Source organism: Cyrtonyx montezumae, unplaced genomic scaffold, assembly GCF_038088225.1.
Source record: "Cyrtonyx montezumae isolate F1298 unplaced genomic scaffold, pur_monq_1.0 scaffold_15, whole genome shotgun sequence".
Classification (NCBI taxonomy): Eukaryota; Metazoa; Chordata; class Aves; order Galliformes; family Odontophoridae; genus Cyrtonyx; species Cyrtonyx montezumae.
Window position 1 is genome coordinate 3,096,527 of NW_027071881.1, and position 20,085 is coordinate 3,116,611.

Here is a 20,085-nt window from a genome sequence, read left to right on the forward strand (position 1 = left end):
TGTGGCTTGTATTGAGCTGGTATTTCCTGCTTGCAGCCCAGCCCACACTGGAGATATAGGCAGGGCAGCCCCCACAGCCAGGTGACACCACTCTAGGATAGCACAGGAGCTGCAATGCCCATTTTGCAGCACCGTGGGCAGGACGCACATGCTCAAAGGCCATCATCCCCCTAGGGAAGCATGTGGGACAGGTTGCAAACGACCTGGACACTGCCTTTGCATCACCGTTTTCTTCCCATCCCCAAAAAGCTGCCACCGAGGGGCTGACCACCTCCATCAGTGGCTCTGACCCAGGCAAGGTTTACTCTGGCTGCATCAAAGAGATGAAACCCAGCCCCAGGCCTGGATGCTGCAGCTGTTGAGGTAACACAGATGGGTCAAATAAACGTTTTGTTTTTTTTTTAACTTCAAGGTGGGGACTTCCCTATAAGTGAGGCAACATTAAGCAACAAGTCATAAAGCAAAAATAAGCAAAAATACACCCAGAGCTGTTTGCATTCTGTTAATAGTCAGACTGCTGTTTTATATGCAGTAACGTTTTTACAAAAGCTCTTTTCTTAATTAGGATTGTAGTAAATTTAAAGCCGAGTTACTGGAAATAATTCACATGCCTCTTTCTGTTTCCTCATTTTATAATGTGAGAAGTGAAATGAAGGTTTCAGGTTCTACCGCTGGCACCGGGTTAGTTTGTAACGCCATGCAACGCGTAGCTCAGCGTGATGCACTGCTTAGTGTTCCCATTATTGCCCAACAGTTCCTAGATAGGAAGAAATGCAATTTTAGAAGAAAATTCTTGGAGGAGTAATGAGCCAGCTGAGACATACAGCTGATTTATGGAGTTCGTGAGAGGAGTCATGTTCTTGGAAATCCAGAAAGCAAGGCTGGCACCTGAAGGCAGGACACGATGCCTGAGAGGTGCTGAGAACATCCACTGGCCCCAAAGCAGCCCAGCAGTGCTCTGCAGCACCACACACCTCTTCAGCAGGAGCACAACTTCAGCTGATGGGGTTTGGACGGTCATGAAGGGCAGTGCAGAGCAAGCACTGGATGTCTGAAGCTCCTTGGGAGAATGGACCACCTCCTTCTCTGTGGTGCTGCACTCACTGCTAGCTAGCACCAGAGCCTCCTGGAAATTAAAAGCCAATGGATGGAACACTGCCCTCATTTTGTTCAAAACGTTAATTTTTAATAATTAAATTAAAGCCTAACTCAACTGAGAGCCAAGGGAGGTCTTGTTTATGCTACAGATAGCAAGCTGCCATGTGTGAGACCAGTATCAGAGTATTAAAAACTCTGACAGCTGCTACAAAATCACCAACACAAGACGAAAGCCTGTCCTCTCTTAGTCACTGGTAAGGCAGGGAAAGAAATGAGGCTGTCTATGTGGAAAACATCACATCTCAAAGGAAAAGCACTGCCCAACAGCTACAACAAGGACTGTGCTGGACCTCACCTGGCCCACAGTCACTGCTATGGTGAGATCAGGGTGCCTACCCGAGGGAATCCTACACTACCTGCAACCAAACTCATCTCTGGGAGAGAGGAAGCAGCTCATGGAGCAGGACAGGCCGTAAGTTCAGCAGCACACGGAGGACAGATGCTCCTCTGGCACTTCATCACCCCCAGGTTCCTCTGCTGGAAGAAAGAAAACATTCAGAGCTCTGGTAAGGTGTTGCAATTGTATTTATTTACTCGTTTATCAGTACAGCCATGGCTTTTTAGGGCATTATCACTCTGCCCAAAGAGTGACACACCTCACTAGTGTTACGAGTTTGGAAATGAATGAGATTTTCATACATGGTCAACATCTTAGAAGTTATCTACACATATAGATCATTTTATTGTTATTCAGAAGGTATAAGTACCGGCGCAGTTATTTTGGCAGTTTCTCTCTACTGCTTATAACTCAAAATGCCCAGGAGCAAAAGAGACATCGGTGCTGAACGCTGTTGTGCACACCAGCACCTGAGTCCCAGCCTCAGTAACCACTCCACTACTTCCAGTAAAACAACATCATCACTTTCCACTTCGTTTTTTTAAGCTCAGTATGTGACACATTTGCAGGACGTCCGTGCAAGGCAGCAGCCTGAATTATTTTTACAGTTCCTTCATTACAGTGCACCCACTCAACTCATGTTATCACCAACTCCATTAGCAATACAGAGCCCCACTGGGCAGGGCAGCACTCCTCGCATGTCTAAGAGCACAGACAGCAAAGGAGGGACGGCTGTCCCTTCTGCTTTTTCAAAAAGGGAAGCTGAAAACCCATGAAAAGCTGCATTAACTCATTTCCCCACCCTAAAAATTTCTAGCAGCAATTATGAAACTGGCCCTCCTTCTGTAACGACCTCAAGGAGGTCTCCCCTTGCCTCACAATGAGAGCACGTGCAGCTCTGAACTTGCCTGCTGAATTGAGTTGCTCCTGGTGAGCATTCCTAGGGACAGACACTGCATCCCACTGCACACAAGCCTGCACAATTGTCTTTAAGATGCAATAGCCTCACCCACCCCCTGCTGGTTTCCTTTTCTAAGGGTGTGATGGGAACTTTTTCCTTCACTGTAGCACCTATGCTGCAGCACATCCTACCTGCCTACGAAGTTACTGCTTTACTTCATATATGAACATACACAGACAGTCACAAAAACCATCAGAAATATCTTTATTTCTTAACGAGGGGATAAGGTTTAGCATCTGTGCATAATGCAGTCATCCCAAACTCATGCCACGGAAAGAGAAACCTTTACAATAGTCTGCATCTTCTCTATAGAGATTACCATACAGCCAGAATTTTACAACTCTCACAGGTTGTGAAACTTCAAATGAATACATCAATCTCTCACAAGATGTGGGGCGTGAACAGAGTACAGGGGACTGAAGTTTCCACACATTAGGCCTTACAGCAGCTCGTGGTGCAGGATTCCAGAGCTAGTTCTGGATGAACAGCAGGGCATTACCCTCAGCCTTTGGAAGAAAAGCTCTCACTCAATAGAGTTGAGTTTTGTCTAAATTAGGACTGCCAGACCAGACCCATCATACAAAACCCACGTGACACTCTGATAAAACATGCACTTCATACCTTCAATTAACAGAGCAAACTATAAAAGGATTAAAGTTAACTTGGTTCCCAGTCCACAAACGGATATACTGTCCATCTCGTTAATGCATACTAACAGGCAAGTGAACCAGTTCACCTTTTATTTATGGAAAACATAGGAGCTGCAGTAGTTGTAGGAAAATTTAGTTCAAATACACAGAGCACTGACCAATCAGCCACTAAAGGAGTTAAGAGCCAAACCAAATCAGTGATTTGTCTTCTTCAAAGTCTTATTCAAAAGGAAAACCAACAAACTGAACTACTCGTGGGAGTTCTTCGTTACAAAAGCTGACATACATTCAGGCACAGTGGAATTCAGCTTTATTGGGAAATGCAGACGGCCTCTGTTAAGTCCCTGTTAATTTTAATCCTCGTCCTCTCCCCAGTATTGCTGCAACGCATGTAGTCCTTATAACAAATTCCAGAGTAAAAGCAGCTACTCCAAATCTGCAGTCATCGCATTAAGTCAATTCACAGAACTGCTGAAAAAGTAGACATTTCTATCTAAAAGTACAAAAGGGTTTGTGTAGAAGGTACTTCTCTTACACAGTTATATTACACAGCTCAGGACAGTCCCGGCAAGCTCTTCTCAGCCCTGGGTGCTTCTGGCTAGGCAAAAGTGATACAAAAATGAGTTAGTTTCATTGCAGATCTATGTCTTTTTACAAATACCACTAGGCTGCATTGCTTTTAGTTCTTCAGGCCTAGAGTTAAAGATCACATAGCAGGTGAACACTGCTCTTCATCAGTGGGATTACATGTGTGCTCAAGTGCTTCCTGTAACAATTTAGATGGAATACTGGCTTTAGTACACATCCTTTAGCTGGTCAATAACTTATTATACCTATATAGTATAATAAGAAAAGCTATTTTCATTACTTGCTTGTGTGAAAGTGTTTATGGAGCAGGTCAGGGTTAGATGCTCTTGTTCCTCACTTCTGCACTCCTCAGACACCCTCCATATGACAAATTCTTCTCCCAAATTTTCCAAGCCGGGTTACCTTCCCTTCACAAAAAAGCATATTTGCTCCAGCCCAAAGCATTGCTTTTATTAAGAAAGGGAGCTCTGAAGCTCCTTTAAAAACAACATAAGGACCACTGCAGCTCTAGAGCCAGGCCTGTACCATGGCACTGCCACACAGGGATGGAACAGATGTTACAGTCACAGAAATACTGTCTGTAAGAGGCTCTGCAAGTCGTACAGTCCAGTCCGTACTCGCTCCCAAAGGACTGCAGCTCACAACATTCTGGGGCTCAGCCCTGGCATTGACAAACCCTAACATCCACCCAGGCTGTGGGTTCTGACACTTCTTTGTGTGACTTTTACCCTTTGTCAGAACCTTGAGATGTGCTGGGATTGCTTACAGAGCTTATCTGTGTCTGGGTGTCCAGGAAGTTTGTTTCATATCCCAAGCAAAGTGGAAGAGCATCAGCGAAAGAACAAACCTCTTTCTCCAAGCTGAAACCCACCAACTGAGGTGTTCCTACACACATGACCTTCATCTGAGTGCTAGAACCACCACCAACAGATGCAAAACATCAGTTAGGGCACATCATTTCCTCTACCAGTCAGTGTTTATGCTGCACTGACAAAGGGCCATGGCTTTGGCTGTCCTGGTCTCCAGAAAGCCAGATGCAGCCAGGAGTGAAGTACACAGGCTCCTCCAGCCACTGCTTTGTGGAAGCTGGCAAACTGCACCATCATGCTCATCTGCTTAAGCCAGCAGAAAGCATTGGTGAACAGCCAGAGCTCAGTTTTGCTGATCACCTCAGGCTGGAATAGTATACAGAATCTTCTTCTCTGTAACGAACACAAAGGTTCTGAAGGAAGTTAGTTTGGCAGCAAACCGTAGCTAACTTTTTGGCCACTGTCTCAGGCTTAGGCAATATTTCAATCTTAGGGAAGAGCTCTCCTGCCCAAGTACAATTTGGAAACAGTAAAAGTCTCACCAAGATAAACATGTTTTTTCACCAACCACGTCAGAGCTCTTTGCAAACACTAATTCTCCACGCTTTCATTGACACCTCTGAGGTGTGTAGTTACTATCACCTATTTTCATTCATAGGCTGTGTTACAGCCTAGATTTCCCTTGGACTGACTACCTCACAAATCTGAACACAGCACTCTTCATACGGTATTCTGATAAGGCAGTGAAAACGTTCTACACAGAAGAGAACTAAGACAAAATTCAGAAGTCAAGTGAAGGACTGGCACCTTCTGGCATTCAATCTTCCCACCCTAACTTATAAAAGCATTATTCCTTGACAAGTGTTTACTCCTTGACATGGACTAACTTCAAGAAACACAACATCCTTTTACCGCAGTACAGAGGAGCTCTACCACGTCGGGTCTGGTTCCTGCTTTATCTGAGAACTTCCTTCTGTTTCTGTAACATCTGCTGAAAAAGCACAAATGTAATGAACGAACGAATGAACCAAATTTCTTCCAAAGCTAACATCTGACCACACACCCTCGTGCTCAAGTTGTGCCTCCTGAGGTGGTTAACGAATTACCACTCATTGCACAAGCTTGTTATCACAGCACTGGCCATTTCTCGGATTTTATTTTCATCCGTAGAAACGCTGCGCTCTCCCCAATCACATACATTATTATATTTCAATCTATCCAAAATAAATGTTGTCCTCAGCTTACTTTTCTTCTCCAACACACAATATCACAAAGAAAAGCACTATTAGAAAAAAGAGAAATTTGATCTTGCTGGCTAAAGCATTCATCAACTTTTCAGTTGATATTTTTCAATTCCAGAAGACTTCATTAGAAAATCTTTGCTCTTCCTGTTTGCAGGGATGCTTGGAGGTAAATCAAAGCAATCTCATGTCTTTATAGCACAGCCTGTATGTCCTGGAGCCTGATTTTGTTCTTTTTATAAACTGAGTATGATGTCGAAAGAAAATTGGTTTTTTACTGAAGCTGTTCCCAAGTTTCAGGGCCACAGTAATTCATCACAGCAAAGCTAAGCTGTCTCAGCACGTGATGCTTGATCCCTCCCAGCCTAGCTCTCAAGGGACTGCGTGCTCTTCAGCAGTGACACACCTTTCCTCAAGATCATTTCTCTGGTAGCTGGACCTGACTGCAGTTTTGGATGACAAATTAAAAAACACATTTGCCTGTTTCTTGAAAAGAATCACTTGAAAGACTCCCCCTGCATGAGGGATGTTCAGGAACAGTCCCACTGCATCTAACAGTTTCAGTGATCTCACACCGTTCTGGCAGCACAAAGACATCTGATGTTTCAGCTTTCAGAAACCGTGAGAAATGGAAATTGGAAAGGACATCTCCCCAGGAAAGGACGCAGAAGAACACTGTGCTGAAGAACGAGAAGTGCTGCAGTTTGCAGCTCTCTCTTTTGGTGAGACTTCACAGGATTAGAGAACAAGCTCAAGACGTGAGCTTTAAGATGCACAGTCACCTCCATCCCAGTGCTGCTGCATCACTCTCCACACTTCTTGTTCTTCCAGAGCTTCACAACTCCCTGCAAACAAACCCTCAGTGTATACTCAGACCAATACAGCATTCGAATTTCCCAAAGATGGCAATCATTCACTTGCATAAATTGTCAAAATGACTACACAATAATGAGATGCTTCGCTCAGGATATGAGCAATCTCTCAAAGCCTAAATATAGCCATGACTCACCCACCAAAAACAACAATTCATAAAACCCTTTTGTAAAATTATCTGAACAATAACTTCTGCTGCAGAGTATCTTTCACATGATGCAGCACGATATTAATACAGAGGAAATCATTTCCTGGGAACCAATGAATGCCTTTTTCTGTTGCTCAGATTGATGTGTCTTCTTGAAAAAGAAAGATGCAGCTTCGTTCAAAATGACTTCAAAATATTTGTTGATATAACTGAAGAAAAACACTCACCTCCTAAAGGCACCTCTATTTGGCTTGGCACAGCTGGCTCTTAAATGAGAAAACAGTCAAATGAATATGCATGTCATTTCTAGGGCATGAAACAGATAAGTGTCTTAGCAAAAGTTAGGAAAAATAAGTTTTCTCTGAAAAAAAAAAAGAAAAAAGAAAGTCTCATTTTCCCCCTCTTACAGTCACAGAAATATTTTTGTCTGAGATAAAAGTCTGTAACTTGCTATCGACTCTACAGCCAAATATAAAAATCATTCACTCACTGTATTATGCAAACTTTCTCTTCAGAACATGGGCCACTGTGGCAGACACAGCACTGAGCTGAAGCAGAACAGTGCATACTTGCACCGAACACATCAAGTTTGCATCAGCTGAATTCAAACCACTTAAATTTAAGTCTGGGTTACAAACATTTCTGGTTAATTTCATTCTCAGTGGTGAGCATATGTGTTTTGGAGGAAAGAGTGGAGGGCAAAAAGCACATTTTATTTCCATGAGGACTATTCTGCACTCTGCGTTGATGGCTTAGAGATAGACAGGTGTTGGGAAAAGTCACAGCACAGGTGAGTTAAGGACAGAGTGCAGCAAGTTCACCCAACAGAAACAGATGTTTTTCTCCCTGCCACCACTTCCCAACAGAAGCAGAGGGGGGAGCAGTTTCCTTTACGTTATTGCAGAAGTGCCCCTTACTCTCAAAATGTTTGTTAAACGTTTTCTGTTTCTCTGAGTAAGTCTGTTCAGTCAATAGCAGAAGGTTTTACAGGCAGCTTGAGATACTCGTTTCTGAAGGGCTTGGGAACATTCCTAAATATTTAGTCAAAAGAAGTTGTTTGACTTCACAGCACAGAACTAAATTCCCAATTCAGATTAAAGTGGGTCATGTGAGTGCAGTCCGGATACAATCTAACAGGGCTTTCAGTGCTGTTTAGTGGATATAAATTCCATCCACACCCTAATTCTGGGTTCCTAACATGTTTTGCAGGCAAACTTAACTCAGCTGAACATCAATCTGGCACAGAAACACACTCTGAGTTAAGCAGACATCAATAAATGGACTGGAATTGCCTTTATATATTGCCCCTGCTGATCCTTCCTTTCAGCTCACTCATCATCTGCAAGAATCAAATTAAGGAACACACCAATGACATAGCTTGAAGGAAGCAATGCTTCTTTCCATTAACTTGTTAATATTTAATAGCTATAAATGTCACCATTGCATACCATCTGTCAAAATAAAACAGCTCACCATAAGCAGTGCATACTCAGGACATGACTACTGACATCATCTGCCAATAGCACCTAGAACTCCACACCCTACCCCTTCTGCAAGGACATGTGTCACACTGCATCACCTGGTAGTGCGGGTGCTGCTGCTGCTGCTGCTGTTGGTGGTGCTTCTGCTTCAGCTTTTTCCATCAGCTCTAAGATTAGACATGACCATCATTTAATTTACAACAAAAACAGTCCCGCATGTAACATGAGGGCAATTTTACCTCTGGTCTCTGCAAATCCTAAAACTTGTTGCATTAAAAGGTTAGTTGTGTTTCAGACACAGTTCACTTGTTTTTGCTACATAAAAAGCCTTCCCTACCTTATCTGCAAGTACCTACAATTTTCTAGTAACCTCTCATACGTTCCCCAGAGCAGGAACATATCATACTTACAATGAGGCTCAGAATAACAATAATTCCCTCCAATATCAATATCAGATCATTTTGATCATAATTAATTGACACAGATTCTGCAGGAAATGTTCAGTGACCAATTCCCTGCTCCAGTGATGGAAACTGATCCCATATCTGCTGTTCTTACTCAGTTAATGCACATCAGTCCCAGCAAACACTGAAAATTATGCTGGAGAGACAACAGTTTAATGGATCCTTTCACTTCTAATTCAATCCCCCGGCAATGTTATGAAATGTCTGTCTGCCTGAAATGTTCCCTCCTTCAAAGGAATCTCTTTCCCACCTAAGAAGGTGCACCCAGGACTGGAGAGCAGCTCAGCCTGAGTTCCCAATTACAACACCTTCCTGAGAACACTGTCCTTGCCATTCATAGGCCTCAGTACATCAGCCAAAATACTATACTAGTGGCTTGATGCAAATGAATGAGTACTGGGATGCTAAAGCTCAGGCTGGGTACAGCCAAACTACTGACAGCAGGTTCTGTGGCCACTGAAATTCTAATGTGACATTGGCTCAGAAAGAATACAACACAAGGGTCACTCATAACCACAGTGCTTTGCTGCTTCCTTTTGCTTTAAAGAAGATGTTAAAAAATAAGGTCACATTTGCTGTAAGCAACTGAAAATAGCAAGACTTGTTTTTTCAAACCAAATTTGAGCATCGTTGCCAATGTGACACACTGGTAATCACACTCTGCCTCTCTCAGCTGTTACAGCTTCAGCAGAATGCAGAATTTTTTACTGGGACACAGTTCTGCAGCTACTCTAAGGTTGTTTATTAACTTAACTCCTGCTTATTAACCATTGCTATGATGGAACCTAAACTGCAGCTGCTGCTGTGAAAGCCTGGCAGGGTGCTAAACCTCTTCGGGATTCTGCAGCTGAAAAATACAAAACGAGTGGCTTGCATTTTCTTACCAAAGTTAATACCAATTTGAGGCTGTTCTGAAAATTGATCACATTGCTCTCGTGATCATTTCACATGCCTTTTCTGCCAGGAGATTTTAAAGACACAGACAAGAGGGTTGTACACAGAAGCTAACCACAGTGGAGCTTCTTGCCACAAAGCCAACATGTAGAAAACTAATGTTGGCAAGTTACAAAATCACATTTGCTACCAGTGTCACAGAAATTACTTACGGTTGTTAATCACAAGTCCTGGAAATGGTCTGTAAGAAAAAAAAACAAACAGAAAGAACACACCACACTGATGTGGAAGCATACTGCACGGGATCTTCCTCTTCAGGCATCCTCACCTAAAAACTGTGAGCTCTGCTACCAGCTGCTAACAGAAAGTAGAAGAAAACAGCAGGTACCATCATAGCATCTCCTGGGCCAGCAGTTTCTCTATTGGCATTTTGAGAAACATAAATAAGATCTAAATCTTTCCCTCAGGTGTGACTAATTATAGAGAAAGCAGCTACTCTTCAGAGCTCAATTAAATAAAACGTAGCTAGCAACAGTCCCCTCAGTTTATAACTTACTGGCTAGGGGTTGGGAATTCAGACACCTTAGTGAAGTTCTATTGAAGTAGTCTCTCTCTCCCTACAGAAACCAGAGCTTTCAGATACCTGTGAAGCAGACTGCCATGTGATGAATAACAGAAGCTCTCATCTTTGTTTTCAGCTCCTCAACTCCTTCTAAGTAGGATTCCAGCATTCCATCTATTCTGTTTCACGCACACAAATATACTTTGTCTAGATGTGTGTGTGCATATACACATACGCACACATATACACATACAAAAATTAAATTAACTTATACTAGAATTGTAAATATTGTGTTTTAAAATACTGGGAAAAAACATTTATAAAAAAAAATGTACCTTCACTCAAGAATCTCGATCCAACTTAAGTATTTCAAAATCATTAAGAGTAATGCAACCACAAACATTATCTGCTGCCAAGAGCCAACAAGTTTCGGAGCAGGGAACTGTCTCCAAGCTCGATCCAAGCACTGCCCTCAGCCCTACAGCACTCCAGCACATAAAATGAGTAAGACAGCAACTCAGAAGACAGCTTGCCTGAACATACAGTATTAATAATACGCCCTTTGTCATACTGCTACCGACATCTGCGCTTCATTTGATCTGACACACTGCTATCCCACAGAGCTGTATCTTCCACTACTGAGAGAGGCACTGCAGCTTCTCTTCTCGCAGCATGAATTTATTCAAGCTACAGGGCTGTCCTCACACGCATGCAATCCAATCCATGCCACTACATACCGGATGACAGTGAATTTGATGAACTCTGACGATTCCAAAATCTTCCTCATGGAGCTGATCTCCAGATAACTGGGAGCTTTAAATGACACGCCAGGGGGCATCCCATCCACCACCACGCAGCCAGGGTTGATTGTGATTTTTCTGTACGGGACTTTCACAGGAAAATTCATACCAATAGCTTCACCTAAATAAGAGGTTGTGTTTGTTTTCAGGTCCATGTATTTATGATCACATTGAAGAAAGAAAACAGTTAATTAAGAAACTAAATGCAAAGGAGCTTTCTATCAGATCTGAAAATGAAAACCTACTTGACAATTAAATCAGTAGTGTTAGAAGTGAGAGTTCTGGATTACACTCATGAACGTTGCTACAAGGTCATTAGTTTAAAATCCCAGTCTGACATCTTCCACATAAAGAACTCAGATTCCCTTTTTTCCCCATGAAGAACAGGCTCTCTAAGGAAATAATGAAGTGAAGGAAAAGAAAGCATTTCCTCAACACCAAAAAATCCCGTTCAATACAGCACTAGCAAAGAAATTTCAGATAAAGAAACTCAGGTGATTACAGCTGTACAATGCAACTACACAGTAAAATAAAGAAAACTCTACGTTGTATTTTAAAAATTACTCTAATTTCAGATATTAATTGCTCAGGACTATGGAGCTGTAAGAAGAATCACGGTTTGCAAGCAAAATAAATATTCTGTCCATGCATACACTGAAAGAAATAGGATGTGGGAGAACATAAAGCTACGAATACTGCTGAGATTTTTTTTTCAAATTACACAACCACCTACTTCCAATATTAAAGACTCTTTTAGAAGTCAGAGCACAGCCTTCATATGCAATTCTCAAATTTGTTCCTTTCAGTGATGATTCATACCACAAATGACGATTCAGTGACAACCATACGAGCATCAGTTCCATTCACACCTATGTAAACAGGGGCAGAAAGAAGCACTCACCGAACTTCCGGCTGAAGAGATCGTTCACTTGCTCTCTCAGCTGTCTGGCCTTCTCTACTTTTGAAAGTCGTTCACTTTCATCATCTGAAATAAAATATGAGAAAAGCATAAGAATTAAGCAGATTTTTCTTTCCCCAAGCTTGAAAACACACTTTGTCTTTGATCCTACTTTCAGCAGTACCACTGAATTGTAGGCATATGCAAAAATGGCAGCTGTTAAGAAATCTGTGAGAAACTTCTAAGCATTTACATGACCAATGTAAGATTTACTATCTAGAGGTTGCTTTGTAAGCTTCATCAGAAAACACAAATGGTGTTTATTTTCTTACAGCACATATAATGGTGGGGAAAAGGTAAAAGCAAAGCGAGACTCAGTCAATAGCCATAGCATGCAATGTGGCTCCTTTCTAACGAACGCAATGCACGCTTGAGAAAGCAGTCAGAGTTGTTTAAGAGAAAACACTTCAGCCTGCATGGTTAATCCGTTAAGACCAAGATCAGATCTCTTGAAGTTGCCAAGAAAGTTGGCAATCAGTATTTAATTTATTTAAAGAGAAAAAAAAAAGGGGGGGGGCGTGATGGGGAATAAGGATGCTTCTCAACTAGGAGGCCAGGTCAAGAACATTCTAGACACATCACCAAATAGGTACTCATTGATAGAAGTCAGAAGGCATTTACCATCCTGGAAAAACAGGATATTAAATTATGCTCTTTCTGGACTGCACTTCTGTTTCAGTAAGCTGTGTAGGTTGTAGGAAAACATCAGATGAAACAAGTACCATGAAGACCACAATACAGGGAGTATGATGTGAAATCAGATTATGCACACCTAGCAAAGTCACTTGAATGATGTTAAGATCTTCAACTCCTGCTGCTGTGTTCACTGCTGTATTTGCTGTGGTGCTTGCTGTATTGGCTGAATTGGACAGACTGTTCTTTCCTGAAATTAAGAGAGTTCATTTAAAAAACAGCTACAGAGCACCACAAATCTAGAAATTCAGATATAAAGGAAATATGACAGAAGAGCAGATAGTTGCAAAGCTTTCAAAGCACACTCACTCTCATTTCCAAAATGCATTCACAGAACAATTCTCTAGCAGTTGTATTTTAAGCCACACAGTCCGAACCAAGAATAACAGTTAACAATGACTCAAAACATTTAATCCATGACCTGCCACTTGCTGACACAATTTTCTACCAGCTATCTGCACAATATCTGTGGAGAACATCTCATTTAAAATGAGCTATGTATCAGCAGCAATTAATATAAGACCTAAATTACTTCTACAGATTCCACATCATTTGTTACACTTTGATGAAAGGTAGTAAAACACTATTATTTCATTAAATATATTTTCATTTATTTATTTTATTCAATGTTTTATTGTATAACACAAAGTTTTAATACACTAAAGCTATATTCCAAATAGTTTGGAAAGTAGAAAGATCTGTGTGTGTGGGCCAGTGGCACAGGACTTCAAGTTGGGCCTCAAATTCAGCTTGGATAACAATTTGTTTGCATCTTCAGACCAAACCTACCAACCACGACATAGAGTGAATCTTTCAGGAACTCATCAACACTAAGCAGCATTCCTGATTTGCGTGTAACCCTCAAAACAGACTTATCTAGGACATAAAGCAGTTGCAAAACTCACTCTGGGGACTTCTAGCAGAACTCTCCTTAACTGCTGCCTCAAACATCTCAGGCCTGCAAACAGATAAATATTTCACGTGCAACAGTACAATTACATTTATTTCATCAACAGTAAAGAAAATGCCATATCCTAGTAGTCATTTTTTTAGAGACAGGAACTATCTGATACCATAAATGCTATAATCCTCTAGGCCCAACAGACTGAGACCTCTGAACATCCCCTGCTTGTTTCCACACAGGCACATGGCAATCTAAACCCATCCTAGATGATTAAAACCAATTCTTTCAACAACCCCAACATATGCATCACCACTTTTCAGCCTTCAGTACACTGCTATTAAGTTTTTGCTCTGGCTAATTCATAAATGCCCCATGCAATAGGAACTACACAAGTGATATGAACACTGAAATGGACTAAGTAACCTGGACTTGCCTTCTGCTCTGAACAGGACATGAGTCTTCCTGAGCAAAAGTAAACTACTATACCTCACTCCACCCCCATAAGAGCTTTCTTATCATTTGCTCATTTATTAAGACATCCCAGTGTGTATTTTAACCTGGTGAGAGAGTAATTCAGCAAGTCGGCATCACTGAGTTTATTTTTCATTTCTAAAAGAATGGATTACCAGAGACATGCAGTACTCTTACTTTTTAATAATGAACTTTATCTTAGATTTGTTTCTCAGAATCTTCTCCAGCCTTGGAATTCCAAAGGTAGAAGGCCGTCGGAATGGCACTCCATCTGGCAGGCCTTCCACATAGAAAACCTCTGGGAAGGATTCGAACAACGCGAATGGCACTTTCACTGGCTCACTCAGCCCCAGTGCTTCCCCTGAAACACAACAGAGCCAACAATCCACCAGCTAGACAGCTGCTGTGCTCATAGGGAGTGCCTCAGGTATAATCAGGATATCACAATCTGCAGGCACACACTAGGCTATGTAGGAGCAACAGACTCTGCTTTTCTAGGTGATGGCTACGAGTAGGCAAGAAGAAAAACAATCACCAACAATCATTTTCGAGCAGTGAACCAGATAAAAAACATTAGACAGCTTATGCCACTGGCTTGGCCTGCATGCAAGGCTATTAGTACTCCACTTTGTTATACCCAATGTGTTTGCTAGAGAACAGCACCAATGGCGGGTGACACTGGTGTTCTTGCTCCAAAAACTGCACCTGCAGGAGTACTGACTTCAGAAGAAACAGTAGGATCACACAGAGGCTCAAGTTATACCAACTCCCATTCACGATCAGAGGGTGAATCACTTAAAAAAAGAGTGGGAGGATGTGGAATCATTGTTTCTCTGGGTCTTTAAAGAGGCAGTAATCAAACCACAACTTCTCCATTTCCAAACCCAAATAACTCGAGGAAATGTGACACAGAAGCGCAATTACTCTACGTGAGAATGAACTCAAGTGAGAGACTGCCTACAGCATGCAAGGACTGCAGCTCCTTGGGAAGAACTGTGTGAACATATCTGTCATACATCCAACTGCGTGTTCATTAGAAAGACATCTTGGTGATGAGGAATCAACAAACTTACCACATTTTTCATTAAAGAGATTTTCAACTTTCTGCTTGAGGTCAGTAATTTTGGCATTCCATGCCTCTGTCAGGAGAAAATGGGAACAATGAAATCAACCCTCACACAGTGACTCAATCCTTGAGGAATATTTTTAAAGCTGTCTAATAAATTATTATGTAGATAACCAATTTACTGTAATATTTATTCTGCAAGTGGCCCTGAAACACTGCTGCAGCCTTAACCTAAATCCACGAGAACCCTTGCTTTGCTGAAGCTTTGAAAAACACTGTTACTTCATACAGCAACTGCAATGAAACTGAAATTATTCCAAGAGTGATCCAAATTTACAACATCAGGCAAATAATAGCAGAAAGCTCCTCATGCATTCAGTGAGGTATGCCCCACTGTGCCACTTCCAGGCTTGCCTGGCCTTTATTGTTTTTATGGAATTGGTAGCACTGGAGAGGTACAAAATAGAGATCTCACAAAATCAGCTCTGTCTGAGCATGGCTTTTAGTTCATATGCACCCTTGCTTTTCCATACCACTCTCTTACAACTGTGCATTTCAGGTTCGATGAGAGGTTATTAAACTTATGCACGATGTAAGATCTCAGCTCTGTTTAAGCACTTTTTGGCACTGTGCACCAGACAGCAAATCCATCAAGAGCCTGCAGCACTGTGAAATGACAGAGCAGCACAAGTCTCGAGGGTTTAATTCTGAAGGTTAATAAGATTTTAATGGACCTGAGGTGCATTAGAGCAGCATTCTCCAGACATCACCGAGGGTTTCTCTGATGTGCATTACCATCGATGACTGAGAACTGAATGTTTGTGAAAACAAGAAGTCTATGAATGAATTCAAAATCTTTCTGATATGAAACCACATTTCTCAACACCAATATGAACTGAATGCATCCACAAGAATTCCCCAAGTATTTACCAAAGGAAAACTCTCTTCCTCTTGACTTCAAATTCATATTGGACCCATTGGTTTGAGAATTAGTTTGAACATCTGCTGTTTGTGCTTTATTAGGACCTGTAAAAAGAGATGTTAGGTATATACATGCAGAGAGCAGAAGCATACATCATACAGAAAAAACAACACATCCAACTTGATTACCAGAGAAATCTTAACTTCTGAATCAGGACTGGAATTATAGAAAAAAAAAGCTTTCAGAATTTCTTGTAGGATTGTAATTAAGGATTCGATACAATTGCTCACATCAGTCATTTCTCTGCTCAGGACTACGTCAGTTCCCACATCTCTGCTCGGAATGAAAGGCTCAAGCAACTGTCAAACTCTAACATTTTACATAATCATCCTCTGCACAGAATCCAGTATTATTCAGAAATGAAAAATAAAGCCTCTTCCATACTGAAATACATCTGCAGCCCTGAAATGCTTCTAGCTTTGTTACACAAGGTGCATACAGACATCAATTATATGGTATGAAAACTTAGAAGGACAGAGTAAAACAATTACAATAGAACAGAAACATGTAAGAATATTTTTATTATATTTCTTCCTTACCTTCTTCAACAGTAACTTCTATCTCTGGGACCTGCAAATTGCTTGCAGGACTTTGTGTTTTGGAACTCTTTGGACTTGTTGCTAGAAATCAAGATATTATAAGCTGCAGTGCATAAACACTCTCTACTGTACTGCCTGCACAGCCAACAAGAAAACAGAACTGTATTTTGAAAACTCTGACTAATTTGTATCTGTACTAAGTATAGCTTGCACTATAAGAACAACAGGTTAGATCATTAGCAGCAAAGCAGAAGTGGTAGAACTTGGATATACATACTCTCTACTGGAATAGTCTTAAGTAATGAAAAATTATATATATATTTACATTCAAGTGATTTTTGAATTTTGTCTGTGACACTCAAGTTTTACACCCACAAAGACCTCTGTTTGCTAAGGAAGCAGAAAGCAACTGCTTACAAATTGATGGCAGCAATTAATACTTCACTGTTTACCTTTAGTGTTTACTTGACTAGCCAGTCTTGGTGGCAAATAGGAGGTGACAAGCTCAGGCCTAAAAACAGAACAGAATACAATTCAATTGCGTACACAAGAAAAATAATAAAGCAAACTATCCCAAATTTCATGGAATTCTGTCAGATTCAAATGTACGTAACATCACCTGTTCATAATGAAGTTCTGCTAGAAGCAGGTGTGACCTTCCACCCACAAGCAGAAAAACCCAGAAAAGAAAGCTACATGTTCTAGTCTAATAAATAAAACAAAAAAAAAACAAGGAAGCTTTGTTTCTTTTTTCTTCCCAGGTACAGGGCCATTTTTCCCTAGGCCAATGAGGCACGAAACACAACTTATGCATTTAAACCTCCTAAGGAAGTCATACACTTTTACAGGATCAACTTAGTGCAAGATCACTGGAACAGCACTTAGCTATAACTTAAGCCCTCAATTTTCTGAGAAGAAAATCCAGCAACTTCAAAAATGAGGAGGGAAAATAAGTGAATTACAAACTTACTTCTTAACAACAAATTTGATTTTGCCACTCCCGCGGACAATTCTTTCAAGGCGTGGAATTCCAAACCACGTGGGACTCCGGAAGGGAATTCCTTCTGGCAAACCCTCGACATACAAGTACTCAGGGTTTGATTCAAATACAGGATAGGGAACTTTCACTGCCTCTGAAAGTCCCAGAGCTATGGCTGAAAGTGAAGGTTTAACAATAGTTTACACGTTTGAACAGGAGGTATTTTAACACGAGTGATTTTAAGAAGCTTGGCTTCCAGAAGTTGTTCTACTCAGAGGTAACAAAAACAAGCAAGCAACCAAGAGAAACATATACACTGATTCTACAGAAAATAATAGAAAATATTTACAAATGGAGACTTCGGCCATCATCTTAGCTTAGATAAGGGTTGTTACCTCTATCTCTTATCTATTTGTAACCTAATATTTTTTCTGCCCATTTCTTATATCCAACGGCTTTCTGTAAACTTACCCCCCTCCACCGTACAGCTGGAAAAGCAGCGGGTTAGGAAGTGGTCATAGAGCAGGAAAGAGAAGTCAACACTTCTGTGCATACTAGCACATCTCTGATGTCTAAGTACATACAGTAAGGTTCAAAACACCTTTTACAGAACAGTTTTAAAACACAGCAGCATTATAAAACAGTTTTTAACATTTCACTTACCGAATTTCATATTAAATATCTCTTCTACTTGCTTTCTTAGCTTTGTGATCCTGACGTTCCAATCTTCTTTGGCTGAGAACAAGAAACAGATTGAGCATTACCCAATCCTACATAAAGATATATATTTGAACTTTTTTTTTTCCTCCAACCCAAGATCTTCCAGCCACATATGAGTGGACAAGGACACACAGTAAGTAACAACTACTAATGGAAGCTTAAATGATGCATGTCATTCTTTTTAGATAATGGAAAAATCCCTTTAAACACAGTTACAAATTTCAAAATCCTTTGAAGTGGGAAAAGTTGTTCTTTGGAGCAGGATGCCTTCCAGATGCAGGAAATAATTATTCCAGTGGGTTTTCCGAAGATAGAATTAATTCCAGTGTATAACACCTTTCAGAACAGAAGACAGGGATTTAAAGAGGGCTTTCCTGGACATTTTTATTGGCTTAAAAATCATCTTCAATTCTGTTTTTTGTCACAAGGAAGTCAATTTAGGAGTGCTAGATAGAGCTGACCATAGGTAGCTTAGATGAAGAAGAAAACAAAGGATGCTCTAGCAGTCAGAAAACTCATTTATTTTCTGACAAACAGTGCCAGATCCTTCTGGAAGTGATGTTAAGGCACATATGAGATGAGCAGGTGTTCTGAGGCAGCCAGCATACCTCCAAACAAGGAGTCAGGCAGACTGTGATTGATCCATCTGACAGCTTTCTATGGCCTAGTAACAGCTTCAGCAAACAAACAGAAATGCAACTAATGTCATATACCCGGACTTGGGTAAGAACTCTGACATGGTCCTGCACCACATCCTTATCTCTAAATTGGAGAGATATGGATTTGAAGGCCTGACTATTTGGTGAATGAGGAATGGTTGGATGGTTGCAGCCAGAGGGCTGTTGTCAGCGGCTCTACATCCAGGTGTGACACTCCAGTTAGGAGTGACTCCCAGCAGCCCATGTGAGGACCAGTACTCTTTCACATCTTTACCATGGTGATGAAATCGAGTGCACCCTCAGCAAGTCTGCAGATGACAACAAGCTTGAGTCAGGGCAAGCCTGGATATGTGCACAGACTGGGAGAAGAACTTGAGAGGAGTCCTGCAGAAAAGGACTAGAGCAAAAGCTGACATGAGCCTGCATCAACAGTAGGGTGCCAGCAGGCAGGGAGGGGACTGTCCCTTTCTGCTTTGCACTGCTGTTGTGAGGTCCCATCTAGAGTACAGCATCCAGGGCTGGGGGTCCCAGAACAGGAAAGTTGTTGATCTTTTAGAGGGCCACAAAGATGATCAGAGGGCTGAGGCACCTCTCGTAAGAGAGGGTGAGGAAGCTGAGCTTGTTGAGCCTGGAGAAGAGACCTCATCATGGCATTTCAGTATTTCAAGAGAGGTCATAAATAGGAGTGAAATCAACTTTTTCTATGGGTAGACAGTGATAGGACAAGGGGCAAACAGCTTAAAGCTAGAAAAGGAGAGATTTAGATTACATGTGAGGGAAGTTTTTCCACTGCTGGTGAGGTCTTGGCACAGGCTGCCCAGAGAGACTGGATGCCCCATTCCTGGAGGTGCTCAAGGCCAGATTAAATGATGCCCTAAGCAACCTGATCTGGTGCTTGACCCAGCAGTTGGCAACCCTGCCCACAGCACTGGGGGCTGGAACTAGGTGATCCTCAAGGGTCTCCTCCTCCAAACCAAGCCATTCTACGATTCCACAAGTCTGCTTTATTCCCCCTGCAGAGAACTCAATACAATTGTTTCTTGAAGTCACAGACTGCTCATCCAGAGAAACGTGGGAAAAAGCCCAGGAACCTCAGGATCTCAGTCTGTGTTATTACTACAAGTAGAGTCACACTTAAAAAAAAAACA

General features: G+C 41.5%; 1 protein-coding gene across 1 annotated transcript in view; it reads right to left on the reverse strand.

Moving 5' to 3' along the window:
- Window positions 1–3,177: 3,177 nt before the first annotated feature.
- Window positions 3,178–20,085, reverse strand: part of GTF2I (general transcription factor IIi) — a 51,598-nt gene continuing 34,690 nt past the window's right edge. The window contains exons 19-34 of the mRNA XM_065731762.1: window positions 18,222–18,293; window positions 17,550–17,733; window positions 17,032–17,090; window positions 16,580–16,660; window positions 15,989–16,084; window positions 15,066–15,131; window positions 14,170–14,353; window positions 13,523–13,575; window positions 12,697–12,807; window positions 11,868–11,951; window positions 10,904–11,087; window positions 9,817–9,845; window positions 8,345–8,413; window positions 6,993–7,031; window positions 5,416–5,491; window positions 3,178–3,704 (exon numbers count right to left, since the gene is read on the reverse strand). Coding sequence (XP_065587834.1) covers window positions 5,433–5,491; window positions 6,993–7,031; window positions 8,345–8,413; window positions 9,817–9,845; window positions 10,904–11,087; window positions 11,868–11,951; window positions 12,697–12,807; window positions 13,523–13,575; window positions 14,170–14,353; window positions 15,066–15,131; window positions 15,989–16,084; window positions 16,580–16,660; window positions 17,032–17,090; window positions 17,550–17,733; window positions 18,222–18,293 — 1,370 coding nt within the window. The 3' untranslated portion in view covers window positions 3,178–3,704; window positions 5,416–5,432. The remainder of the gene's footprint in view (window positions 3,705–5,415; window positions 5,492–6,992; window positions 7,032–8,344; window positions 8,414–9,816; window positions 9,846–10,903; window positions 11,088–11,867; window positions 11,952–12,696; window positions 12,808–13,522; window positions 13,576–14,169; window positions 14,354–15,065; window positions 15,132–15,988; window positions 16,085–16,579; window positions 16,661–17,031; window positions 17,091–17,549; window positions 17,734–18,221; window positions 18,294–20,085) is intronic.